Source organism: Haliotis cracherodii, unplaced genomic scaffold (assembly GCF_022045235.1).
Source record: "Haliotis cracherodii isolate W230 unplaced genomic scaffold, xgHalCrac1.p SCAF_31, whole genome shotgun sequence".
Classification (NCBI taxonomy): Eukaryota; Metazoa; Mollusca; class Gastropoda; order Lepetellida; family Haliotidae; genus Haliotis; species Haliotis cracherodii.
The window spans coordinates 177,417-204,963 of record NW_027266288.1 but is presented as its reverse complement, the minus strand read 5'-3'; the positions used below and the strand labels follow the sequence as shown (position 1 = coordinate 204,963).

The following is a 27,547-nucleotide window of genomic DNA, read 5'->3' as shown; positions in this document are numbered from 1 at the left end:
GTTCCTGGAAAGTTTGAGGGTCGTAACCCTGTTCAGCCAATTGCGGCGCCACAGTCGATTTGGCCAATGATGCCACTGTATGGATAGTGTATCAGTTATGTATCCTTTAGTCTTAACTATGAACTGTCTGATAACAGTTGTGTTTTACAGTCGCAATTTAGGAATATTTGGTGGAGTAATTACAATAATACATTGTTCTTTTTCTCATCTTGAAATATTGTGAATTGCGACACAAAAGCATCCTCCACCACCTTGATCAACGTTTATACCTCATTAACGCATGCATATATTTGTATATTTATATATTTATTTATAGGCATAAACGATGAGGGGTAGTTTATTTATCGTACAATAAACCGCAGAATAAACAATGCATGGCACATCCTTTCTTTGATTTGTATCACTGCAGTGTTTTATTGTTCTAAAACAATGACCACGAGTCGTTTATTTCTCTTATGAGATGTACAGCCACTTTAAGAATATTTATATTTTGTACAAGATTTAAACATATTTAGCAGTATTAACACAATGTCGCACAAGTCCATTTTATGAGTAGGGGTGTTAAGTTTCTCATTTCCCAGATATTTTCAGAATGTCCACGTCGATTGACTGTACCTTTTCTCCCAATACCGATTGTCATATCTCTCCCACGTTTGGCCACTGAGTTTATCAATGTTGAAATAGTCACACTTCGTTCTGTGCGCACACAAGATATCTACGATCGCCCGGATTGATTCTGGCTTTGTCAGTACCATACCCATCAACTTCTAATATTAAACCTGAATCGTTTCGGTCTTTCCTCCCACATCAAGCTGACACGCCGTAATGTAACTTGAGGCTTGTTCAAAGCGGCGTTCGACCCAACTCTCTCATTCACTCCATTATCAGTCAGCCAATAAACAATAGTCCAGTAGGTGGTAGTGGCCCAATTCAGTTTCGGTTTTTGTGCAAAAGAGTTGATTAGTTAACCAATCAAATGTCTTGGAAACATATTCAGCTTTTTAATTATTATCATTATCGCATTTTTTATAATTTCTCCATTATCGCACAAAACACATATGACCTGCAATTTTAACGCCCAACAATAATTAATATGAGTATGCTTCTTGTTATTTCTTTCGCTGATCGTGCACCAGTTCATATAAAGGCCGAAGCATTTTGGACGAGCCTACACAGTGGGACTATTTCCCCTTGAATGACATAATACAATTTACAAATCATAAAATTGCAAAGTTAGGAACATCATCTTCAAATAATGAAGGAACACAACATTAAATGAGGAAATAAAAAAATACCTTTCTAACCTTCCTTTACCAACCTTTTAGCAAACTTTGTTGATGAAGATGGTGAAAATCATCTCAGGATATATCCTTGATGGGTGCCAATGTCACATTTGATATGATCCAGAATTATCGCACAAGCTCATAAAGATACATGTTAACATCAAACAGAATTTAGCTTTAACACCAACGGTTAAGAGGCTCCTGAACAATATTTAATTATTTAATATTGTCAAAGGCTTTGGAGAAGTCAATAAAATGACAACAAAACCTTCCATCTTTCTTTGATTAATATCTGTTGATGATAGCTTGCAAGGTTAATATCTGGTCAGTGGTAAAGTTATGTTGAATAAGTTCAGCCTGTGTTTCTAATAAATAGTGTTTTTGTCAAACCAATGTTACAAATAATTGTTTGCCACTGAAGACACAATTCCTCACAGGGAGTTGAACAAAGTGATTCCTGAAAAGTTGATTGTGTCAAGGTTGCTGCCAGATTTGTGCGGAGGGCAAATAATGCTATCAACCGTTCTCTCTCAACCTTTTCTTGTTCTTCCCACTAATACCCCTTCTGTCCTTTCTCTCTCTGCGTGGAAGATGAATACAGTATGGTGTGAAAAGGCTGCAGGCACTCACGAGAGGAGTCAGTTTCTAAAATATGGTGCATTTCCGTTTCCAGAGATTATCCTTGGGATCATTTTCATGACAGTCTAGCTTTCTAAAGTCACAAGAGAAGCAGCACAACAAGTCCTATGTCCGATGTTTACAAGTTACCTACATTCACATACCTCATAAAATTGGACATAAAATTTAAAAAATAAAAATAAAAGCAATTGCATAAATGACAAACAAGAAAAAGATGACAATTAAGACAACATGTCATATCACATAAGGCTGATATACGGGGTTTAATATAACATCTTAAAGCTTACTTGTGTAGGTCCGTTTAAGAACCACACATACGTTAAACGCCTCAATATCCCCAATCGGGTAGCCTGATGGTTAAAGCGTTCGCTCGTCACACTGAAGACCCGGGTTCGATTGCTAGCTATTGCATTGTGATGACAGAACAGGTCATTAATATAATTGCCTAACACGGTAAAAGCACGAAATCGATGAAATGTTACTGATGTGAATAACAACTTATCCCATGGGTGTCATGGGCCATTCGGGTTCCTCCATACACGTTTCAGTATCAAATCCTTGGGAAAAATTGAAAATAATCCAAGCATGATGGAAACAAAGATATCAAACGTGACTTGAAGCTAATTTCAAATAAATAACTAATTAGTGTTTGTGAGTGTATGGGAATTTACTAAAGTTTCCTTCTATAATCACTTTTGTTGCGAGAAACCATTGTTCCATTAAGAAGGTTGTACATTATTTAAGAGTTAACAGAAAGTCAATCATTGATTTCATCGATTGGCTCATTGTAGGAAAACAATTGAAACGTCATGCTTGTACGATTTACTATTCACTGTAATTGTTGCCTTACAGATTAACTAAAGTTATCGATTCTTCTGTCTGTGTGAAAGTACGTATTCCATATACAAGCCAGTAAATATTATCAAGTGAGTACTTGAGTTTAATGTGGGAGGAAAGTCCCCAGTGATGTCGCGATAGTTGAGCGTAAGCCACTCGTGCATTAATGCACGATCTCGTGATTGGCCCATACAGCTGATCAATAGTTAGGTTGTGTATTATAAGAGTATATGTTGCAGCGCCAGGAAGTAGTGTCACTCAGTCACTAATGATTATAACTGAAGTGGAGGCGAAAGAATGATTCTGCCGATACTTCTATTCCTCTTTTTTCAAGCGGTGTTCTCAAAGAACTCTGTGGTTTCCAGACATGTGTATGCAAGACTTATCCCTCTGGACAACCTTAGAGCGAGTGAGACACCAACCAGCATCAACCAGTCGGAGAGTATGCCTGACTGTACCACCGTCTGTGCCAGGGATGAGGCATGTGTTGCTATGATGCATCATGGTGATCAGTGCTCCATCTACAGATCATCCCTGTCTCCCTCGAGTGTTTCCCTTCCCGGCGCCAGAAGTTTCCTTCAGCAAGGAGGTTAGAAATATTAGACTTCAGTTTATGTATGGTCAGATTTTTTTCAGGTCACTTGCATGTCAATTCATCTTTTGTCATTGTGAGTTGTTTGCCATTCGATTGTCTGATTGTCCGTCGATCAGAGGTCAACGTTCACTGCAAGACCTATTTAGATGAAAGTTTCCTTGAGTAACGTTAGCTATTCAAAATAGGCAAAGGGTTTGCCATAATTATTGTAGCCATATTGTTGCGCCCATGTTGCGTGAATTGCAACAATGATAATTAATTCAAGTTCGTTCAGGCTGTCATGATTGGCATTCAACACCATTGTCACAAAGGATCTTAAAAACATACCACATTTGTCTTTCTTTTCCCTGGCAACTACTTCACAAAAAAGTCAGCTGTGTTTGTCAGAAAAATAAGGTTGAAGCGACTTATTTCTCAACCCAGGTGAACTACTGAGCCAGTGTACGATTCAGACTGTACTATTGGCGTGTGTTTATGAATAACTATCAAATAACAATGAAACCAGGGATCCTGTACATGATAGTATTTATGGCCAAGTGCTACATTAAACATATAGCTACAATTGTAATGAAGCTGCTCATTCATACGTAGTTATCAGTCTTGATCTTGCACTGTGTAAGCTTCAAACACTTTCTACATAGTTCCAGACCAGTCCAGGATCACTTGAACATCACAAAATATTCCACATGTTTCTATAACGCTTGACATCCATCCATGCTATTTCAGAAGTCTACTTATAATTCGGGCATCTAAAAAAATGACTTCCTCACCACTGCTGACATTAAATAGTACTACTTTCCTGAGAACTAATCATTGTCCAAATATACACATGCACAAATATTAAGCGCCACCCACCATATTTGTGAGCTGTTACTTTTGGCACGTAGTGATGACTATTATAACGAGATGTATATGTAAACCTCATGTGATGCAAAAGTTGTCCCAAAGCAAGTTTATCTTGTGTTCCAAAAGAATATGAGCAGAAAGGAATTTTACCGAAGACCAGAAATTGAAGGATTAGAAAACATTGAAAAAACTTTTTTTGTCATGTAACTGTCATGATATTAGCAGACCATATCAGGTGTCACATAGACACCCTAGGGAGTGCAGTGTCTATTGCAAGACAGAAACGTCAGTAACGTGTGTATGATCCACGGACATTGACCACAGCTTCAACCCTACGCCTCATACTCATAAGTCGTTGAATGCTTTTCTGAGGCAAACGGATCCATTCTTCATGAAGTTCGGTTTCAAGTCCAGCGAGATTTTGAAGTGGGGGATCACGATGTCTGATTTTCTGGCCAAGAATGGCCCGAGGTCTGTGTGGTCTAGCAGTTGTCCATGTAAAGAGGTCTTGTTTGAAGAGGATGGTTGTCAAAATGAGGGACTACCACTGGACGAAGAACGGCATCTTGGTATTGTTGGCCATTCAGGTTTCCACGAATTGTCACCATCGAATGTTTGCAGCTGAAGGAAAGACAACCCCATATCATGACAGACACCCCGCCACATGCTAAAGTCTTCTAGGTGTTCCTTGGTGCAAAACGAGTGTTACGTTCCCTCCAAACACGTATTCGACCATCAACAGTTTGTAGCAGCATTCGACACTCGTCAGACCAATGGATCCTTCTCCAGTTGGCCAAGTTCCATCGACTACAGGCACGCACGATATCAGACGATTCCGCCTGTGCTTCTCAGTCGTTTTACGTTTTACTGATCTTCTGGCGTTATAACCAGCTGCTCTGAGGCGACGCCTTAAGGTCATCATCGAGAGTCTCTGATGGGTAATCCACTGCAGTCTTAAATCTGTTGAAGTGGCAAATGGATTTCGTCTGACTATCCTGAAAATACGTCTATCCACTCTGTTAGAGGTCTTTCTTGGCCTACCAGACCTATGCCTGCCATCGACATCATTGGTTTGACCATGTTTGCCAATCAAACGAGTGATAACACTGTGATGACGACCCATTTGTCTTGCAATGGCCCCGCATGGCATGCCAGCATATTTATGCCTATCACTTGCCCTCTTTCATCGTTTGTTAACTTTCACCTCACCAAGGCTGATTTTCAACCTCTATTGGAAGGGGAATATCACACATTGTGGCTACAATTGTTATTACGTTGCTAGTCCATACCATATATAGTCATCAGTTGTGATCCAGCACTGTCTCTATCTTCAGCTCCGCCACACCCAGACCCGTGCCCCGTGTCTCAAGGCTACACGTCAGTCCTGTCCCCACGCCTGTGTTTCAAGCTTTACCTGAGCAAGATGAATTGGACTGCCAGTCAGGACCGATGTGAGAGTGAAGGTGGCCGCCTTATCATCCTCAACACAGACGAGAAACACGCCTACATTCTGGCTCAGGTGTCGCCTTCCCTAGCTCGTAAGTACTTCATGTCATTTTTAGACGCGATTGCAAGTTAGAAAAAGGAAACACATTGAACTAGTTTAAAAACAGGTTTTACCACCTCTCTTTCCTGTTTAACCTGTCCAACTTCTCAGTCAATGTCATGATGAACCCCCATAGCCTCACTCTATATAAAGTATTTGTTTGTTCAAAGTGTTCATCTCTTCTAAATAATTTTGATAATCAAGAGATTTGAAAATGCCCCTCACCAAATCACCATGTTACATTGAGGTATTTCGTTTTGAGGTCTGATTGTTAATCTTTATTTTATTGCAGCACATATTGGTCTGAAATCTGTTGATGGCTCCAAAATCTGGACTGACGGCTCGACCTACATCCCTGGACAAAATGCCCCTTTCACGGGGAGTTGTGGATACTTATATCAGTTGAAAACCAAGGGCTATTATTGTTCTTACAGACGCCAGTCCCTGTGTGAAATACCTGTGTAAAACAAATACGTAGGGTCCTGTACCAGCATCTCCTCCAGGTAAAATGCATGGTAACTATTTATTGTAGACGCTCAAGGCAATGTGTTCATACTATCATGTGACACTTCACTCTGTATCCCATGGTTTTAGTTAAAGGGTAACTCGGTTTCAGCCTTTTAGTTTCATAATTTTTTCATTCAAACCCACATTTTCAAATTGTAGTATACGGCCATTCTTGGAGCAAATTACAACCCTACATCGGGTTACAGTGGCATTCATGATTTAAGTTAGAACGTCTTGACCTGTACTGAAAGGACGACGAGAACAATCGCCATTTTAGAAAAAAGGTAACTATTTACAATAGACGATCAAGGCAATGTGTACAACACAATTCTATGGACTTAGTTAAAGGGTCATTCGGTTTCAGCACATTATTCTTAGCATTATTTCATTCAAACCCAGGTTTTCAAAACGTCGTGTGCGACCATTCTTGAAGCAAATTACAAACGTACCCGATATCCATGGGTTATATAACATAAATAAAATGTTCTCTTTTCAGAATATTTGACTTTTGAATTTTCGAAATAATACAACTATATCGTAAAGATGGCCTTAATTCTAATAATACCATCGGGCTTTTGAAACCATCTGGGCAATCTTTCATCACGTATAAGTTTTGCCAATGGCTTTATTTGTATTGTATTAAAGCCCTTTATTGACTTTGAATTCCAAACGATAACAGGCATCTACACAATAGATCTACTATGGTTCCCTTCTGGAAATGTAACATGTCAGTGAATACACAAAATTCTTGTGAATACCTCACCTCTATCACATCAGTGCCATAAATTCCTGTTTATGCTGAGAACCACACTATAATTTTTTATAAATTTTCAACAGACGTCCACTACACTGCCAACATATCCATAGTTGTGAGGGAAACCCTATCCCTTGCCAGAGGTGCAACTGCACATGCGCAAGGCGGGAATCTAGTCACTTCTTTCCTGTGTGTCCTGATGACAACAAGGAAAAATTTTGTTGCACATCCGAACAAGTGATTGCGTTCCACACTACAAGCATTAGATCGTCTCGAGCTTCATAGATTACAAGCAAAAAGCAGTTCTACAAGCAGAACAGGGGTATTGAAGATCGGAGTCTCTAGTAAGTAATTAGTTAAGAAAAGTGTTGTGGGATGAGATCATCATCTCATAAGCAGACACCTGTCTGTTCGGGCTGTGGACAACACCAAGCTCCGGGGGATCCTCACCCTAGCATGTCTCGCATGCAAGAAAAGCAGCTGTACACAGAAGTCAAAGTGCAGTTATTGCGAGCATCTCTCAAAAGAAAAATTTGACAAGCTCTCCAAGGCATGGATCAAAAATCCCGATTATGAAAAAGTCACTAGAGCATCAACATCAAGAAAACAAGTGATTAAGCCCGAGGCGGCAAAAATTAATCACGTGGGTGACAAGCGAGTGTCGCGCGAGGGCGCCGTCTCACCTTATGAGGAGAAGAGACCACGTCGTTCATCCCACTCTCCCTATAATGTTGAGGAGCAGATGCATTTTACTGGTCAATCAGAAAGTACCTCTAACTTGCATCCGGCAACTTCTGGTACGGTCGATCGTCGAGTTTGGACAGAAACCAACGACTTTCACCCTCTGCCGCGTTCCCCCTTTAACGTAAATGAGTTCAGGGAAAGAATAACAAATTATATGTCTGTTATGATTGACACACGCATGCAATCTATGTCTCGAGAAATCTCAGATCTAAAAGAATCAGTCAATCAAACCCGGCTTGGCCAATTAGGGATCGATCACGAGAATAAACAGAGATCTAAGGCTGAATATGGCAGTACACCCTCATACAGCAGACATGTAAAGCAAGGTTACGCTGAATCAAACTATGAGGACAGTAGGAGAATTATACTAAGAGACCGAGAATCTCATAGATCTTCTCCCTACCACGCATACCATAGGGATCATCGTGAATCACGGTCTTCACACCGAAGTACGCATAGAAATACGCACCAGTCACCGTCAAGCCACTATCATAGACGCACTGACAAAGCTCGTGCCTATCAGGATAGTAATCCTAAGCATGCACCCTCTCATACTGACACACAGTCCTGTTATACGGGCGAAGAAAGCGAGGGAAATTTGACATCACTATACAGTTATAGATCACGTGATTCCCGCACAGCTTGTCGTAAGTCAGACGACCGGGATTACGATACCCTCAGCCATACGACCCACTCCCAGCACAGTCAGAGTAGGGGGTGCCGATCTACACCGGAGTATTCAGCCTATGGGGACACTGCTATAGAGGAGGATTATAGATCAAACAATTACTCCCTTAGAGACATCTTAGCAGAACTTTATGAACTAATGCCCACATTAAAACCAGATCAGGACAGTACACCCGTTAAACCCTTGATTGAACGTGCAGGATATGAGGGACCTGATAAAGGGACCGAACCATACCATACGCTTCCCCCTCCGTCATATTTGGATGACGTCATCATGAGAACTGAAAATCAATTGAATTGTTCAGCGGGACCTAGTGCTATACTGAGGCCTGTATTTATTAAATCTGCTTACAAAACACATGATGATCCGTTCTCACTACAGCCTAGCATTGACGAAGATTACTTCGATCTGGTTAAGAAACTTAACCCCAATATGCGCATTGATATGTCCAAGATCAAGAGTTTAGATAGGGTCAATAGACAAATGATGAATACCAGTTCTTACATCAACTGGTTAGCAGCTGGTATTCGCCATGTCATACCACCGTGCAACCAGAGCGAAGATCTTCCCTCAGACACTTCCACGGAGATGACTAAACAGAAGACGGGATTTATCCACAGCTCATTAGACCACATACTGAAGATGCAGGAAGACCTCCTATCAGCTCAAGTATGGATGTCATCGCAGTTTTTGCTCATGCAAAGAAGACACTTACTTCAGCAAGTTCATCATGTAATGCCAGACCCCTTAAAGAGATCCATGATGTCACAGCCCATTACGTCATCAGAGATTTTCAACGGTAGACTGAAGTCGGTGAAGGAAGCCATTATCTCTTCAACTAACCAGAGATTTCAGGAATCCACCATCTCATTAGCATCCAAGTTACAGAGACAACCGGCGGCTATTCGACCCCAGCAACGGAATCCTGGACCCCGACGCGAACAGCCCAACCAGGATTCTTTTCGAGCCTCTACTCAGAGAAACAGATCGTATCAACCCAGGTACAAGAGCTCCAAAGTTGATTTTCCCACTTCACAGAAAGGACTTGGCAGAGGAAGAGGCAGTTCCCGTAGGGGCCCCCTCCGGAGATGACTTCACCATAAATCTACAGACCCATCCAGATCCTACCGACTTCGCCTGCCCTACGGACAACGATTTAGCATTACGGAAGACCAAGGACACGTCTATTCCAAATCCAGTCGAACTAGCCAATCTTACAAACATCGACTCAAGACTTCCCAAGTTCAAATCTCATCCTATTCCGGGACCTGTCGCGGGCCGTCTTATGCAGTATGCAGACAACTGGGAGACCATCACAGACGACTCATGGTTACTCGAGGTAATAAGAAGAGGCTACAAACTTCACTTCTTTAAACGACTAAAACTAGTCATTCATCCTACCGGACTCCGATTCCAGCTATCAGGACCCAAGCTAATCGCAGCAGAAGTGGCCATACAAAAAATACTCACAAAAGAAGCTATCAGCACCCTAAAGGAGTCAGACACCACCCTCGGACTCTACTCCCCAGTTTTTCTGGTACCGAAGAAGAATTCTTCAGAGATGAGATTAATAATAGACCTAAAAACTATGAACAAAGATTACCTGGAAAAACCACCCACATTTCAGTAGGAATCTATATTGAAGTTGAAGAATTCCCTAAGACATTTGATGATAAGCATAGATCTCCAAGACGCATATCTTCACGTCCCCATCCATCCAAGTCATCGTCGATACCTACGATTCGCTGTCAACGGTCAGAGATACCAGTTCAGGGTACTACCATTCGGCATATCCATCGCCCCATGGTTATTCACCAGGATCACCAATCCCGTCATTGGGTTCGCCCATATGAAGCTCATAAGGCTGCACGGATATATAGACGATTTCCTATCGGTTGATCAGTACAAATCACAACTCAGTCTAAACACAGTGTGTCTCATCCAACTTCTCACACATTTAGGTTTCCTGGTTCACACTCAAAAATCAGAGCTAGTACCCACACAGGCCATCACCTACATAGGCGCAAGATGTATTCTCGACAAGGGCATAGTCGCGCCCCCAGAGGACAGATATACAAGGGTACAGCACATGATTACGAGCGCACTCGATCAGCCCGTCAAGTCGAGAAGGTGGTGGATGTCTTGTCTAGGCACGCTCACATCTATCCAAGACCTACCCTACAGAGGCAGGCTACAATTGCGGTCCTTGCAGATTTGGATGAACACCATCAAGAACCTAGAGCTAGAAGAACTAATCCAACCACCAGAAGTTCGAATCTCAGAACTCCTTTGGTGGCTAGATCGTCAAAATGTCATGCCAGGTATTCCACTAAACTACCCCACCCCCCTACATCAACTCTACACAGATGCATCAGGAGAGGGTTGGGGTGCCCATATGGACGATGTCACCATTCAAGGGAAATGGTCCTCCCAAGAGAATGAGTTGCACATCAACTGTCTAGAAATGAGAGCGATATATCTAGCATTAACAGCTTGGCTAGATCGTCTACACCACTCGTCAGTGAAGATCGCTACAGACAACTCAACCGTGGTCGCTTACATACAGCACCAAGGAAGCACAAGATCTCAGCCTTTACTGAAGGAGGTTACACGTTTATATGCCTTGTTAGACTCAGTGAGTTGCAAGATCGAAGTAAGACACATTCCGGGCAAGCTTAATATACTAGCAGATTACCTATCCCGGAAGAACAAGATAGTACCCACAGAATGGTCACTACATCCCGAGGTGTTCAAGTGGATAACCCAGATATGGGACATTCCAAACATAGATCTATTCGCCACATGTCTCAACAACAAGCTACCAGTCTATGTCAGCCCGGTACCAGACCCACTAGCACTCCAAGTCGATGCGCTCTCCATGGAATGGAAGGGAATGTTTGCTTACGCATTTCCCCCAAGGGCTCTCCTAGACAGAGTACTGATGAAAATAGAGGAAACGGACTGTGTCATAATCCTCATAGCCCCGGCTTGGCCAAAAAGGGCATGGTTTCCCAGACTTCTACAACTCCTGATAGAAGTACCTCTGAAACTCCCAGTACGTCACGACCTATTGAGACAACCAAAGACGGACATATTTTACGGCCGCCTCGACAACCTCCATCTTCACGCTTGGAAGTTATCTGGCATAAGATGCAAGCAGCCGGTTACTCTAAATCAGCTGCACGAAGAGTGGCTAGCTCATGGAGACAAACCTCATCTGCATTATACAATAACAGATGGGACAAGTTCATCGAATGGAGAAGAGGAAAACAGTTACATGGAGATATAACGATACCTATAGTAGCCAATTTCTTGCCCCATCTCAGAAATGACAAGAAATTACGACACGGCACTATCGAAGGATATAGATCAGCCCTGTCATCAGTATTACAACACGATGACCTATCTACAGGTACCCATGCAGCACTAAATCGACTTATGAAGTCTTTTGCCCTGGAAGATATAAAAGTACCACGTACTTTTCCTAAATGGAATCTATCTATAGTATTGTCAGAATTGATGAAAGCACCGTATGAACCCATGAGTAATGCGACATTACTATCAGTCTCCAAGAAAACTGCTTTTCTCTTAGCCATGGCTACGGCGGCTCGCGTGTCAGAACTACACGCTATTGATATCTCCACTGTAACCCATACCAAAGAATGGAAAGCAGTGTCGTTCAGATCGCTCCCGGAATTTATTGCCAAACACCAGTCGTCAACCTTCGGCCCACTCGGACATCGGCAATACACAATACCAGCCCTAAGTAAAAGTGTGGACTTCCCGGATAGATTGCTTTGCCCGATAAGAGCCTTGAGATATTTTATCACAGCGACTCAACCCCACAGAAAGCAGAGAAAACGCCTATTTATCTCTTGCAAGCCCTCGTCAGAAAAGGACATCGCAAAGGGCGCTGTAGCGGGATGGCTAAAAACAGTTATCACAGATAGCTATAAAATGGCGCAAATCTCCACTCCGATTTGGGGTAGCTGCAGACCCCAAGAAATCAGAGCACTGGCAACAAGCCTAGCCACATGGAATACTGCATCCATCGAACAAATCGTGGCCCGCTGCCAGTGGAAGTTCCACAACACTTTTTCAAACTTTTACTTACGAGACATACAGACCGATCTAAATGGACTATACACTCTGGGGCCTTTGGTGGCCGCCCAGGTGATAGTTACCAAGTAAAGTAACCTGTTCCCTCCCTCTTCCAGGAAAGGGAAAAAAGAGGGTGGGTGGTGGTGGTTGGGGATTTCAGAAGTACCTCATGAACTCAGGGTAAGTTGTACTTTGTTACTGGACTGCGCTATTGAGTTAGTAAAACAGGGCAAATGTCAACACTGAAATCAGAGATCGAAGGATTAAGTGATATACGGTAATCTACATGATAGGAACGTCAATGTACTACCACCGGAAGTGACGTCATAGGAGTCATCACAACGGAGAAACGTTAAGATACGTTAAATATCACTATCCAAAAGGGCATAACGGTAAACCACGTCATAAGTGATACGGGAGAATAGTGACACCGGAAGTGACGTCACAGATGACGTCATCGCCGGACGTGACGTCACAAATGAGTATCACAAGACGCCTTGAAAATTCTATACGTCTAAGTCTTGTAAGTAGACAATTAGACACATCCGTTTAAGACCCCTTTTGGCATATAATCCTTGGTTTTACCACTTCTCTAGCCAAATATCTATGGGATGCTAGATACCAGAACCCACCGGTCCCTCTGGTGTATACTGGCACTGATGTGATAGAGGTGAGGTATTCACAAGAATTATCAAACAATAGTTATCATTGTGAATAATTCTAAGAATACCACCTCTATCACATCAGGAATTAATCCCTCCCACCTCCCCAAATATCTGCATCTAGTTGATGAGAGTATGGGTTGAAAGAAGTGACTAGATTCCCGCCTTGCGCATGTGCAGTGGCGCCTCTGGCAAGGGATAGGGTTTCCCTCACAACTATGGATATGTTGGCAGTGTAGTGGACGTCTGTTGAAAATTTATAAAAATTTATAGTGTGGTTCTCAGCATAAACAGGAATTTATGGCACTGATGTGATAGAGGTGGTATTCCTAGAATTATTCACAATGATAACAATTGTTTGATTTTACTCAATATTGAATGATGTTGAATTTACAGTCGTGTTGAAGATCTATATATATGTATAAAACTGCCCATTACAATTGATACTCCCCGTTTTTGTTTATATGATATGATAATCTGCAGACAGAAGCGTTGCCATTTTGAAGGTTTTGCTATATGTTAACATAAGGCCTAGTGTACGGAAATGTAAGTTTCTACCACTGCACGCAAATTGAAATTAAAACTATGTAATGAAATCTAAATGTATAAAAACGCAAGTTGTTAATGATTTGTCTGTTAAGAAGATAGATATATCTAAAGATGTGACTTTAATTTACTATATTTGTTATAATCACTAAATTTTGGGATATCATTCCATGGATATTCCTGGAGCATATTCAATATTTGTTAAGTGTATCTTCATATTTGAAGTCATCAATGAACCTGATTGGGTCGAAAAGAGTATTGACCCGCAAACAAATATAGGCTTCCACAAGGCCGTCGCCCAAAAGATGAAATCAAGATTTGGAATGAAAGTTGGTGCACCAACATATACCAGTATGGCCTTACGAAAATCAGACGAAAATAACTTCAGCTACTGGAGAGAACTGCTAAGTTTCTGGACATGTCTCTTGATCACCTGGACTTTTTCTCTTTCTACGCCTACAACTATGTGCGTGTATAGGGTGGAAGTCACACCACCTTTGGTATCAACGAAGCTCGTCTGGTTGCTTCTATTGACATGGTGGAAAATTACTCTCATCTTAAGAAAGGGAAAAATGTTCCATTAATTGTCAGTGAGTTTGGAAGAGGTAGTGTGTTTGGAGTTGCCGAAAATGAAAATGGAATGATAGACTTTGAAACTATTTATCAACCAAACGGCTTCATGTTTACTTTTTCTTAACCTTAGCGACAGAGTTATACTGTTTCCCCTCTCAAATGAGCAATACCCGGGTCATAAATCACTTCGAAGTTCCTTGTTTACCAGGGATGGTCATCCCCTACAAATGACCAAAGTCTTCACGTTTTGGCATTTTTTTTGTTATGATCAAAAGTGTCTTTGGGTCTCGAGTCAATACAGTGGACAGGAGAGAATAGTTGCACCACTTGCCCTTGGAAACCTTCACAACAAAGAGATGGTTGTTTTTCTCCATAACTATGGCTCTAAATGGCAGAATGTAAAACTCAACTTCCCCTATAGCTGGGTCAACCCTTCTACAGGCGAAGAAACATGCATTCTGTTCGAAAATGGCAATTCAGCTGTTCACCCTAATTACCATTTCGACAGGTCCAAGCTTCACGGCACCGTTGGCCTCCCTGGATCATCAACCTGCTTCTACAAGTTCAAAACCAACTACAACTTTGGCGGAATACACACAGGCAACCAGAACACATACTACGGTATACGTAAGGACATGGTCATCCCCATCAGAAACAGACCTGCACAGACCACCATCCATCTACCCAGCTCTGGCTTCCAGTCATCTTGCACATCTTAGAGTGAGAGTTAGCCGAGACAAGAATGCCAATGCAAAACCCCATGGAGTAGTGTTCAATGGCCACACGGTGTCTTCAAGCTGTTTGATGCTCTGAAGACTGAGGGGGAAACAAAATGGAACGTGGGAGTTCATAGTCCCTGAATCACAGGTCCACACAGCAAACTCCGTCGGTATGACCTTTGGTGGAAACGGTGGCCATGTGACCTCCGTTGCACTTGTTGTTGGAAAACTTCAGTAAATAGAGGTTATCTCGCCAAGGCTTGCTAAATACAATGTTTATTCCTTTTACAGGATATTTACCATCCCCAAACACACAAGCGTGATAACCTCTTTATCATATCATGTCATTCTTTAATTCTGTGTTTGAAAATCGCTTTCCCTCTCTCACAAACATTATCTAAACATTACGAGTTTTCCTGGAATGCGTGCATTAATATTTATTACGTCACAGGGCAAGTGATGTGTCAGTCAGACAGTGATAGTAGCCAATATAGTTCCAACTTAAATCTGTTTCTTATACAGTGGCGAAGCAACATATACGCAAAACAACAATTGTTTTTACTTGCCTTTTTGGCAATCCACCAGTCTGTCCGCAAGAGAAACTGTCCTTTGTCAAAGGGAAGCTACTCTAACCCTAGTCTATGAGACGTCATGGCCACGTTCAGACGTTGTTAACAGTCGGCTTGTCCTGCCATAACGTTAAGAAGTACAGTCAGATGTACACACAGCGACAAAACGAAACAAGGTAACAATTCAAACATATTTCGGCCAAATCCAACTATTTTAATTTAATAAAATTATCTTTAAGAATATTTTTTTTAGCATTATTCAAATCCGACATGACGAATATGCTAAGAGAAGGTAACGCGTCGTAGAGGATACAGATAGATTTTGGTTCATGAGGCACTATGCAGATTTACTCAAACCACCTGACACTGATTGATCGTGTCGTGCGTCTGTCATGGGCGTTCCCTGTAATGGTCTTTCACACGTATTTTCAAAATTAAATTTTAAATATATATTTTGCACAAACACAGTATCTTAAGCGACATGATGGTGTAGCTCGATCATTTTATTACCGTCTTCGCCATGCTTGTGGTTTTGACAAAGAGGTCCATCCATGGTACGACCCGGAATATGTAGAGGGCGTCATGGAAAATGACAAATACAAACTTTTTCGGAATAGGCCCATTTAAAGCCTCAGACGCATCCAGGCCAAAAAACCTAATCTTGTCCTTTTTGATAAATATGTTCGAGGGAGCAGTTCTTTCACAACATACTTCAGAAATGTATTGCACATATATATGACTTCCGGGTCATACCGTGGAATGAGATCGCCCTGCATAGACTAACATCTAGTCTCCGAAATGAGATTAGTTTACAGAAAAAGACAGTTCATAAATGATCTAAATAAAATATAATGAAAAGGAGCCGAGAGACTCTCTTCATTTTCAGAAACTGCAGTAATGTAGACTTGCCAACTATTATAGGCTGTGTTGCATATATTTGTGAAAGACTGCATGGTAACCGCCGGTATTGCTGTTTTGCAGCAAACACTTCTCACTTTGAGATTTGACTTTAATGGTATATTTGCTGGACCCTCCAAAAAAGTTTTTGTACGAAGTCTTATGTGGCCATAATGTATGGAATCCAGAACGAACGATGAATGGGCATGCCTTCGGGTTTCAAAGTCAAGCCAAAACTAGATTTTACTTTTACCGATGCGTGGTTTTGACTGATCACATCTCCAGTTCACATTTTGGCCTTATATGTGGCCTTATTTCTTATGTCCCTAATGCTAAGTTCTTTCAATACACAATGCCATTTAGAAAACGGCCAAATGTAACACATATTTGGGATAACACTTAGTAAAGTCAGATTCTGGTACCTACTCCACCACCGAGGCTTCCACAAAAATGAAAAGCCGAAAACTGGTAGTCTAGAACACATACTTTGTGTACCCCTCTGACATGTGAAATTTGGCACAGCTCCCTTGGCCGAGAGCTATGAATACAAAATGCCATTTAGAAAGCAATCAAATGTAACAAGTTTCTTAATAAAGTACAGATTCTGGTCCCGAAATTGACTTAATCCAACAAAGTACCAGAATTGGTACTTTACTAAGAAAGTGTTATCCCCAATATAATATTTGTTACACCAAGTTCTTTGATCAAACATTTAATGTAGTGATAAAACTTAAAACTGCCCTTCTTCCGATCCCTTCCCTCAGAAAATGGACCAATGTAGCTGACACTTTAAGTGCTTGCTTGTTGAAGACGACGAAATGCTATATTCACCCATATTCTTACGCGCTTGCTTGTTCCACCCATTTCAAAATGGCCGCCACAGCGTCTCTTGTTCCCAGATGACTAAGGTATTCTTATGTGCGATCTCAATTAATGGTACACGTTACATAAAAAAACCACATTTATTTGCAAAATCACAGCGTTCATGTACATGTGGATGCTCATGTTGATGAATTAACACATTTATCATAGCTATATGAAAGCATGGAGTGGCAAGCTATGTTAGTCAAGTTGAGACTGTCCTGACGAGCACAACCATGGCACAGTGTCAATCGCTGAATGTTTACACAGACATTCTTGTTTCACTGTCCAGATCATGGTATTCTGTTAATGATATATCGTCTGTAACTTCTGGAAAGAAATTTAAAAAACACTATTTTCAGAAATTATTGCTGTCGAGGTTTAGAGGAAAGGAGAGAAACTGTATATCAAATAAAGTAAGACGAGTTCTATGGATGTAATAGCCTTGGTCTCTGTTCATTGCTGGCTGGATCCTTTTGATGTAGATGGCTTCTAGGAGTTTCCTGATTTTGTAGTCTGATTGGATGTTGGCCAGGATCTTGATGTTGTTCAACTGGATGTTGTGATCGGGGTGGGTTTGGGTGTGGTCGGAGATGGCTGATTTTGAGTCATTTTTTTTGTACTGAGGTCTTGTGTTCTTTTATTCTAATGGGTTGGGGCCTGGATGTTTCTCCTACATACAAGGATCCAGCCAGCAATGAACAGAGACCAAGGCTATTACATCCCGCCTGCTTACCATCACCTAATTGCTAAATCCCTTTGTCCATCCAATTAATACAGTGGCTCCATCATCTCCATCTGTCTGCTTGTTTACTCTGTGTTCATTAGTCATCCACTGGCTTCCAATTAGCTTAATCACATCTCTGTGTCCATCAACTAGTCACTGTAACAACTTTGATGTCAATAAGTGTATATATACCTATGTTGTTTAGCCCTATCCATCTATTGCTTGATAAAGGTGTTATGATCTACACCGAAACGTCGCACTAATTGTAATAAAGAAGTTGTTCATCCATAGAACTCGTCTTACTTCATCACTCCAACTTCTAAATGCCACTGAAAGATGTATATTAAATAGTTTGGATTTTAGTGGGATTTGAGATTTAAAAAGTATTCAGTATTTTGATTAAAATGTTCAGTCATTTAATCAATAAATTATATACATTTCTTTAAATGTACAGGTCCAACATATAACAAGGTATATACTGAACTGGATAGTGCGCCTTACCTTCTGCTTGTTGGGATTTCCGTGTATATTTCCGCTGTAGAGAAACAAATGTCACTTTTTTATTTGTGTTATTAAAATTAAAATCATTCGTATGAGTTTTTCTCAAAACTTACTAGGTAGGGGTCGATTGGTCAGACTCGCTGACTTGGTTGATGCAGGTCATCGATCCAAATTGCTCATGATATCAATCACTGGACTGTCTGGTTCAGACTGGATTATTTCCAGACCGGCGTTATATAGCTGAAATATTGCTGAGTAAGGCGTTAAAGAAACAAACAAAACCAGGTAGGGAGTGTGTGTGTGTGTGTGTGTGTGTGTGTGTGTGTGTGTGTGTGTGTGTGTGTGTGTGTGTGTGTGTGTGTGATATTTTGTTGTTGGTAACGAACATGTATGTACCACGTGTCCTCGGTGACAACAGAGCTCCATGTCGCTCGCATGATGTTGAAACGGGTAGTAGCCTGAGTGACCACGTCTTGGTTCCCCTGCGAATCTGTTACCCTATGATTGACATTATGTGTGCAAAAAGGAGGAATCTGATGCAGAAACGGAAAAAAAGTCAGTAGGGGTGTCATGAGAAAGGGAATATTTTTTCCTTAAGAATGAATTGTGTTGTCCATGCGATTAACCAATCTTATAAAATTGGTATTACGATCCGAAACTATGCAGGTCACCTACCTGTAGCATGAACTACTATCAGTAAGCTTTGCAAATCAATGTAATTCCTGCTTGTTTCAAAACTATTACATAAGGCTCCCATTAGTAGAAAGTAGTTTACCGATCTGTGAAAGCTTATGTAAGTTTGTGCACATGAGGGCACATTATTTGGTACGATATCATACATTTGAGCATTGGCGGGCAGTCGTGTAAGATTGTGGGTTCGAATCCCGGTTCGCCCCGATTATGTTCTAGTTTTATCAGCACCATACCCGTGCTCGTGGCCTTCACCGAAGTTGTAAACGTCTGAAACCTGCATCACTTCGGGCTTTCCTCCCGCATAAGGCTGACATGCCGCGATATAACTGGAATAATGTTAAAGGCGGCGTTAAACCCAACTCTGTGCGGGTTAGAATAGGTCACCAGCATCCATTCATAACTTCCATTCACCTGAAGGGGTAAATATGAACTCTGAAACGTTGTGTTCCTCATACTAAAGAAGTTGACAACCATAAATTATCTAATCACATCATGTTTGGTGAGCAGCTTACCAACAGTTCCAGTAGGAGGCCAAACATAATTATCAGAATTGTGGCGCCAAACATGACGAACATGACCACACCGAAGGCTAATTCTCCATAGTCTCTCTGAAACTGAAATGAACGTTTTTGTTAGCTTCAAGTAATGATATAGTTTACAGCTACACTGTACAGTTCGTAATGTCACTTGACACTAGTTTATCCGGACAGATCCTAAAACGGACTATTTTGTGGAAGGATGTCAACCCGATTGAAAAACTGGTACAATAGGCTTCCTCTAGTGATAACCCGTGACGATCCGAGATAGAACAGGTTTTCAGCAACCCATGCTTGCCATAAAAGGCGACTATGCTTGTAGTAAAAGGCGACTAACGGGATCGGGTGGTCCGGCTCGCTGACTTGGTTGATGCATGTCATTGATCCAAATTGCGTGGATCGATGCTCATGATGTCAATCACTGGATTGTCTGGTCCAGACTCGATTATTTACAGACTGCCGTCATGTAGCTGTAATATTGACGAGTGTGGCGTTAAACAACAAACCAAACCAAACCAAAAATCGTCAAGTGATAGTTTAGTGTTTCATTCGAGATTTTATCAGCTGCTATCTGTTCACCACAATATGTAACTGAAGAGAAAGCATGTAACGAACGCAACACGTCTACTTCAGTCTGAATATCGAATCTTACACCAAAACGTAAATAAGAAAAAAAATAGAAAAATTTTAGATGTGTGTCAGATTCTTTGCCTTTCAGAGCACGGGTCGTCCAGTTGTCAAAGGCGCCACGATTCGCAGTACAGAGTTGCGTCCCCTAGGTGTGCTGGAAACATATATTTGTCAGCACCATACCCGTGCTCCTGGGTTTCACCGAAGTGGTAAACGTCTAAACCTTGCTTAACATCAGTCTTTCCTCCCTGATCAAGCTGACACGCCGTGACATGTGTGAAATACTGTTGAAAGCGGCGTTAAACCTAACTCACTCACTTATTCTACCTTGCGTTCCTCATGCTCCAGGTACATCCACAGCTTGTAGCGGGTGATCCAGATGGCCTGTTCAAGAGTAATGCTATATCATACATACATGTGGTGAGAGGGTGTGATGAAATGGGTTTAACGTCGCGTTCGAGATCAGTGTACTTATATAGCGACGTGCATGCGTAAGAGATAAATATACACATGGAAATTAGTTAAGCAACGCCTTTATATTCTCAGATCAGGCAACTTTAATGAACTAGTCGATGAAATGTGTAAAGGATGTCCACACCTTTACATTATTTAGTGAAAAGAAAGGGTTGAGGAAGAACATAGCCAAGATTACCATGAAATTATGTGGGTTTTTTTGGGTGATGTAACAGATTTGGAAAATGACTTGATTTCATCCAAAGAATTACGAATGTCACTTTTGTTGCACAGACTTAACTGTCGGTACCATGCACGAATCTGGTTCACGGAATTGAAGACTAATGTCCTGCAAGTCCAAATATTGACTTTACATCAGTATCTTGTGTACACTCCCTGAACCCGAACTTCTGCTTCAAGACGCCTCCTCATTCTTTGGATCAATCTCTGGATTTATTTTGTATGGAAATCTTTTACACATTCAATGCACTAGTTCATTACAGTTGCTCACTCTGAGAATATACGGGTATTGCTTAACTAATTTCCATGTGTATATATATACGTTAAGGTGTTATCTTCCTGAGGCAATTGAATGAACCAATAAAGATCCAATTTCCACCTTTGCAGAACTAGGATGAATTCGTGGGTAGATCGTAACGCCACTAGTGACTTTTACGAGTTCTGTCCCCTCTATGTCCCTGCTATTGCCAGTCAGATTCCACCTATCATATTACTTGCATTTGCTTCAAACAAATATGGCGGCGCCCAGTCAAAAAGATCTGATCGATAATCAAGATCTCTATTGTAATGAAACGGGTCGTACCTGCATCAAATTAATTGAATACCTTGATTTAAAACCTGAAAAGATTTGGAAAGAATATGCCAAATCCAAGTTGACGGTACAGTTGCTTTGCAAATCTTGCAATTGACCGAAATCAGCAGTTTACGATCCGGATGTCGGTTTCGTTTGGGCGATTTTGATTGGACTATGCATAGACTCGTTAGTCCAGCCAAAATATGTCATTATTCCAGCCTCAGTCGGTAAGGGTGGACTCTGGTCTTTTATAAATGTACTTTTAGTCGGAGGCGATGTAACTATCCATAGATAGATGGAAACAAAATAATGTTCGGAGCGACGTCCACCATCTACGAATATAACCCACTGGTTTTAATGTCCTCCACAGGAGAGGGGGTATGGTTACCCAGTCATTGCAGTGGAGAGTTGCGTCCCTTAGGTGTGCCAGAAACCTGTGATCATTGGTCCTTGCCTTGATGGTCTTTCTTCTTGTGCCCGTGGTAAAGGACTAAGAGCTACATAGCTCAAGGTTTCCCCCCGACATCAAGCTGGCACGCCCTGACATAACTAACATATTATTCAAGGCGACGTAAAACCTAACCTCACTCACCTTTCTAGAACCGAATATATAAAAAATAACTCACCGATCCATCAACGTTACCAATGGCACATCTGTACCTGTCCTTTTTGGGTAGGAACATGTCAATTACGTCATTGCAAGTTGTTGGTTTATTGACGGTATCGCAGCTGCCACCGGCTGTATGTACAAGGATGTCGTAGTGCCAGACTGACTTGTTTAACGCATCTTCGTAACTCTAGACAAGAATGACATGACTGTTACAACCTCAGGTGACACGACTCCATTCCTGTTCTCATTTCAAACCTCGGGCGTACGCATTAATGTCACTAAAAATATTATCGTAACAAAACCCAAATGATGCATCTCTATCCTTAATCGAAAAAAATAAAAAAATATATGTCAATTCGTTTCCTTTTTCGCGATACCCGTGACTATTCCGGGTTAGAATAGGTCTTCAGCAACCCATGCTTGCCGTAAAAGGCGACTATGCTTGTCGTAAAAGGCGACTAACGGGATCGGGTGGTCAGACTCGCTGACTTGGTTGATACATGTCAACGATCCCAATTGCGTGGATCGATGGTCATGATATCAATCACTGGATTGTCTGGTCCAAACTCGATTATTTACAGACCGCCGTCATATAGCTGGAATATTGCTGAGTGCGGCGTTAAACAACAAACCAACCAACCAACCTTTTCCGCGTTGTCGTTTTCGATGTTGAAAAATATATTCAATGATGAGATATTGCTTTCTTTATTTCAAAGTCAGGGCATTCAAACTTGAATCTCACCATGCCTTTAGTCAAAGTGACATCAGCTTCTGTGTCAGCCAATGTGAAGATCATAAATGTCAAATCGACGCTATGCTGCAAAAAACAAAATTCATTTGAAATGCATTTTTTTTTTTCAAATAAGAAATGTACTCACATTTGTATTTTTTCAATAAACGTATAGATTCCCTTATTCTTTTCATTATCCAGTAATAAGTATGGAATTCGTTGCAAGCATATAATTATTTTTACCAACGTCAGGGTAGACGTTATGCCGTCACTGTTGGTGACGTAACACACAGAGTATGTTCCAGCAAACATCTATATAAATAAATTGCGAGTACTTTCATGGCATTTTCTTTTGCATAAATTTGCCACGCCCACTAACTACTGTTTCCTCATTGATTGACAATAGAATGGGCGGGGCTTAGGTTGCATTATCGCGCTGAACGATGTCAGTGAATTCGTATCGTTGTCTACAGTCCTTTTGTGTGTTATTGATTAAATAAGCAGCCTGTTCAGTAAATATTGTTCTGGTATTCATTTATAAGTATTGACTTCAATAAAACAATTTGCGTTGATGGAGTACCCTGTCGGTCCTATATCGCGAAAATCTTAAATTGTAAATTACCGATACCGCGAAACGGAAAAATGGGTTAATAGTCGATGCTGGGACCTGTTGAGCGAAAGTAGTCACTTAACTTTGAATTGTAAAGAGAGAGAGAGAGAGAAGTAAAAGAGATAAAGTTTCTTGTTTTTACCGTAAAGAAAGTTAAAGAGATCAATTCTTTGAGTAAATGTTACTTTAGAGAGAGAGAGAGAGAGAGAGAGGGGGGGGGGGGGGGAGTAAAATATATGGTTCATGTTTCTACCGTTAAGTAAGTAAAAGAGATAAATTATTTGAGTGAATGTTAGTTCATTGGTGTGTTTTCACATGTATATCTCACTGTTGATCAAACGTTAGTCAGGAATACCGTTGAGCAGGTCATTGATATAGATGTAACATTGATTAGCTAACAAGTAAAGATGTCGTTTGTTATGCTTTAATAATGTTGGGGCCATTTGAGCGAAAGTAATCACTGGACTTTGAATTGTAAAGAGAGAGAAGTAAAAGAGATAAAGGTTCTTGTTTTTACCGTAAAGTAAGTTAAAGAGATCAATTCTTTGAGTAAATGTTAGTTTATTGGTGGGTTTTCATTACACATGTATATCTCACTGTTGATCAGACCTTAGTCAGGAATACCGTTGAACAGGTCATTGATATATGTTTTTCACAACAAAGTACACAAGCTGACTAGAATGGCCTAATGGCAGGGCCTGCGCCCGGAGAGCGGAAGGTCCGGGGTTCGATCCCGGAACGCGTCATACCAAAAGACGTTAAAAGATGGTACTTGTTGTTACCCTGTCTGGTGCTCGACACAAAGGGGCTAAAACAAGGACCGGTCGGCTCGGAGTCAGTATACAGTGTCTGAGTGGGGTATTCATGTTAAACTGCGGCATGGTATCTCGGCATCAGTCCGGACCGGTACAAGCAGCCACACACACTAACACACACACACACAAACACACGCACGCACGCACGCACGCACACACACGCACACACACACGCGCATGCACGTTGCTATATAAGTGCAATAATCTTTGACGACACGTTAAACCCAATTTCACCTCTCCTTATCTTATAGAGGGCCGGTGTGTGGCAAATATTACAATATCGTAATATCACAATATCACATAATGCTAGAACCCCGTTTGCACCAGTAAACAGTTTTGGAGTAGAATTAGCAGATTTCCTGACTTACCGTGTTAGTAGGGAACTGGAAACTGTAGTCTATCCTCGTCGTCTGGTTATAAGTCCTGAACGTAGAATTGAACATGTACATCTGAAACATATGCATGACTCTTTACAACACAACGCGGCGGTCGGGTAGCCTAGTGGTTAAAGCGTTCGCTCGTCACGCCGAAGACCCGGGTTCTATTCCCGACATGGGTACAATGTGTGAAGCCCATTTCTGGTGTCCCCCGCCGTGATATTGCTGGAATATTGCTCAAAGCGGCGTAAAACCATACTCACTCACTCACAACACAACGCACCTGTCACTATATACTAAGCCTCGTTAAGCCGTCACTAGAGGTTTTCAAAATAATATTGAATTAATCGATACGCGTAAACGGGGCATCGATAATCGTCCATTATGTCGTTCCATCGCCTTAACCAATAAATTGCGTCAATGGAGTTTGAGAAAAAGTTGTGTCATTTACTGCAGATTCTTTTTACAAGTGAAGGTAATTTTTATTGAGGGATAGAGTGAGTGAGTGAAGATTTATTCCGCTTTCAGTAATATTCCAGCAATATTACTGCGGGGAATCAGAAATTGGCCTTACTTATTATACATACATATATATGGGGAATCGATGAGAGATATGAGCAAATTCGTTAAACACTGGGCAACCCCACTGTCCCAGGTTATTTTATTGACAAATGTGGATGTGTATTAAGTGTTAACCACCCGTAGGAATTCCTGGTTAGAAAATCAGAAATTTAAACTCCAACATACAATACATACATAAGACTTACAAATGTCACTCATCTCCCCACCCCTAAACCAACACATAGGCCCTACATTATAACGATTAGGTTTTTTAGAGTGTTAGTTAACGCCGCAATATCCAAGCTATATAAGAGCGGCATGTAAATCTTCGAGTCAGGACCAGACTGACACCATGTTATACTTACGCCACTATTGTGTATGTTTCCAGCTTCTTTCATAATGTCTTGCTTCCTTGATACAACAGAGGTAGATAGACACAAACACAGGAGAAAACGCACACGTGTTCTCATCATAACATAACGACGTTATGCATACTCCAGTTCCATTTGCATCACCGATAACCCCGAGACCTGCACTATCCACAGTAGACGAGACCAGCACTATCCACAGTAGACGAGGCCAGCACTATCCACAGTAGACGAGGCCAACACTATCCACAGTAGACGAGACCAGCACTATCCACAGTAGACGAGACCAGCACTATCCACAGTAGACGCGACCAGCACTATCCACAGTAGACGAGACAGCACTATCCACAGTAGACGAAGCCAGCACTATCAATTGTAGACGCGACCTGCGCTATCCCCAGTAGACGAGGCCAGCACTATCCACAGTAGACGAGGCCAGCACTATCCACAGTAGACGAGGCCAGCACTATCAAGAGTAGACGCGACCTGCACTATCCCCAGTAGACGAGGCCAGCACTTTCAACAGTAGACGAGACCAGCACTATCCACAGTAGACGAGACCAGCACTATCCACAGTAGACGAGGCCAGCACTATCAAGAGTAGACGCGACCTGCACTATCCCCAGTAGACGAGGCCAGCACTTTCAACAGTAGACGAGACCAGCACTATCCACAGTAGACGAGACAACTGTAGTTAACCTCCAACAGCAGTGGGTAAGCACCAGCAACTGTAGTTAACCTTCAACAGCAGTAGAAAGGCACCAACAACTGTAGTTAACCTCCAACAGCAGTAGGTAAGCACCAACAGCTGTAGTTAATCTCCAACAGCAGTGGGTAAGCGCCAACAAATGTAGTTAAAATCCAACAGCAGTGGGTAAGCTCCAACAAATGTAGTTAAAATCCAACAGCAGTGGGTAAGCTCCAACAACTGCAGTTAAAATCAAACAGCAGTAGGTAAGCACCAACAACTGTAGTTAATCTCTAACAGCAGGAGGTAAGCACAAGCAAAATGTAGGTAAGCACCAGCAACAGTAGGTAAGCACAACAGTAGTTTACTTCCAACAGCAGTAGCTGATACAATCATCGCCAGCTACAGAAGCCGGCACTAACTCTCCATACTTGTGGATATAAGTTGCACGAAGCAACAGGTGGCCCTGTGTCCATTATGCGTGAACTTATTCTGATGCAAACAATTGATATTTCACGCATGGATCAGCCTTGAAATTCAAATGCATTGTAAACTTTCTCCAATAACAGTTTACTTAAATATAAATACTATAACACACAGACACATAAATATTGATATGTACAGCATATATATAGTTGATCATAACTGCAGTATGTACTGGCATATTTGTAATGGATATCTGCATCGTATGATTATCATAAAAGTATTATTTCCTTTTATAAGTGTTTAACAAAAATACCATGATCATTCTCTTTTTCTGTTAGAAATACCTTTTAATTAGATAAACTTGACAGGAAGGCACGTTGTGCCAGCATCAGGGTCCGTTCAACAAAAGTATCGTAGCTCTATGGTGATTGTAACTCCCACACTTTAACATATAGAGGATATTTTATGTATCTCTCATTCTCCCGTCACCAGATGGAATACATGTATCCTATTTATCATTTACCTTTTGTGTAGTCGCCTACCAGAAAATTAAATTTATTTCATTACAAATGTAAAACCTTGAAACGTAAATTCTCCCTACCTAACACACAGGGACGTTTCATCACCCCTTGTATTTGCGA

At 41.3% G+C, this 27,547-nt stretch overlaps 3 protein-coding genes and 1 pseudogene across 3 annotated transcripts; 3 read left to right on the top strand and 1 right to left on the bottom strand.

Moving 5' to 3' along the window:
* Positions 1-3,054: 3,054 nt before the first annotated feature.
* On the top strand, positions 3,055-6,276 carry LOC139477172 (uncharacterized). The gene is made up of 3 exons (XM_071259722.1): positions 3,055-3,348; positions 5,535-5,738; positions 6,039-6,276. The coding sequence occupies exons 1-3, from the start codon at positions 3,057-3,059 to the stop codon at positions 6,209-6,211; spliced, it is 669 nt and encodes a 222-aa protein (XP_071115823.1). The 5' UTR covers positions 3,055-3,056; the 3' UTR covers positions 6,212-6,276.
* A 4,381-nt stretch (positions 6,277-10,657) lies between these two features.
* LOC139477070 (uncharacterized) lies at positions 10,658-11,728 on the top strand. The gene has a single exon (XM_071259628.1). It carries the CDS (start codon positions 10,658-10,660, stop codon positions 11,726-11,728), a length of 1,071 nt encoding a protein of 356 aa, XP_071115729.1.
* Positions 11,729-13,918: 2,190 nt separating this feature from the next.
* LOC139477069 (beta-porphyranase A-like) lies at positions 13,919-15,278 on the top strand (annotated as a pseudogene).
* A 2,285-nt stretch (positions 15,279-17,563) lies between these two features.
* On the bottom strand, positions 17,564-26,100 carry LOC139477169 (uncharacterized). Its single transcript, XM_071259720.1, has 8 exons — positions 25,790-26,100; positions 24,855-24,935; positions 23,074-23,148; positions 22,348-22,518; positions 20,782-20,838; positions 19,801-19,902; positions 18,596-18,629; positions 17,564-17,697 (listed from the first exon to the last, which is right to left on the bottom strand). The coding sequence occupies exons 1-8, from the start codon at positions 25,895-25,897 to the stop codon at positions 17,630-17,632; spliced, it is 696 nt and encodes a 231-aa protein (XP_071115821.1). The 5' UTR covers positions 25,898-26,100; the 3' UTR covers positions 17,564-17,629.
* Between the last annotated feature and the right edge of the window lie 1,447 nt (positions 26,101-27,547).

Coding starts and splice junctions, on each gene's coding strand:
- LOC139477172 (XM_071259722.1), top strand. CDS start 3,057: ATGATTCTGCCGATACTTCTATTCCTCTTTTTTCAAGCGGTGTTCTCA. Junction 3,349..5,534: donor AAGTTTCCTTCAGCAAGGAG/GTTAGAAATATT, acceptor CTCTATCTTCAG/CTCCGCCACACCCAGACCCG. Junction 5,739..6,038: donor GGTGTCGCCTTCCCTAGCTC/GTAAGTACTTCA, acceptor ATTTTATTGCAG/CACATATTGGTCTGAAATCT.
- LOC139477070 (XM_071259628.1), top strand. CDS start 10,658: ATGAACACCATCAAGAACCTAGAGCTAGAAGAACTAATCCAACCACCA.
- LOC139477169 (XM_071259720.1), bottom strand. CDS start 25,897: ATGATGAGAACACGTGTGCGTTTTCTCCTGTGTTTGTGTCTATCTACC. Junction 22,519..23,073: donor TCACTTTGACTAAAGGCATG/GTGAGATTCAAG, acceptor ATTCTTGTCTAG/AGTTACGAAGATGCGTTAAA. Junction 17,698..18,595: donor GAAATCCCAACAAGCAGAAG/GTAAGGCGCACT, acceptor ATTTCTTTCCAG/AAGTTACAGACGATATATCA.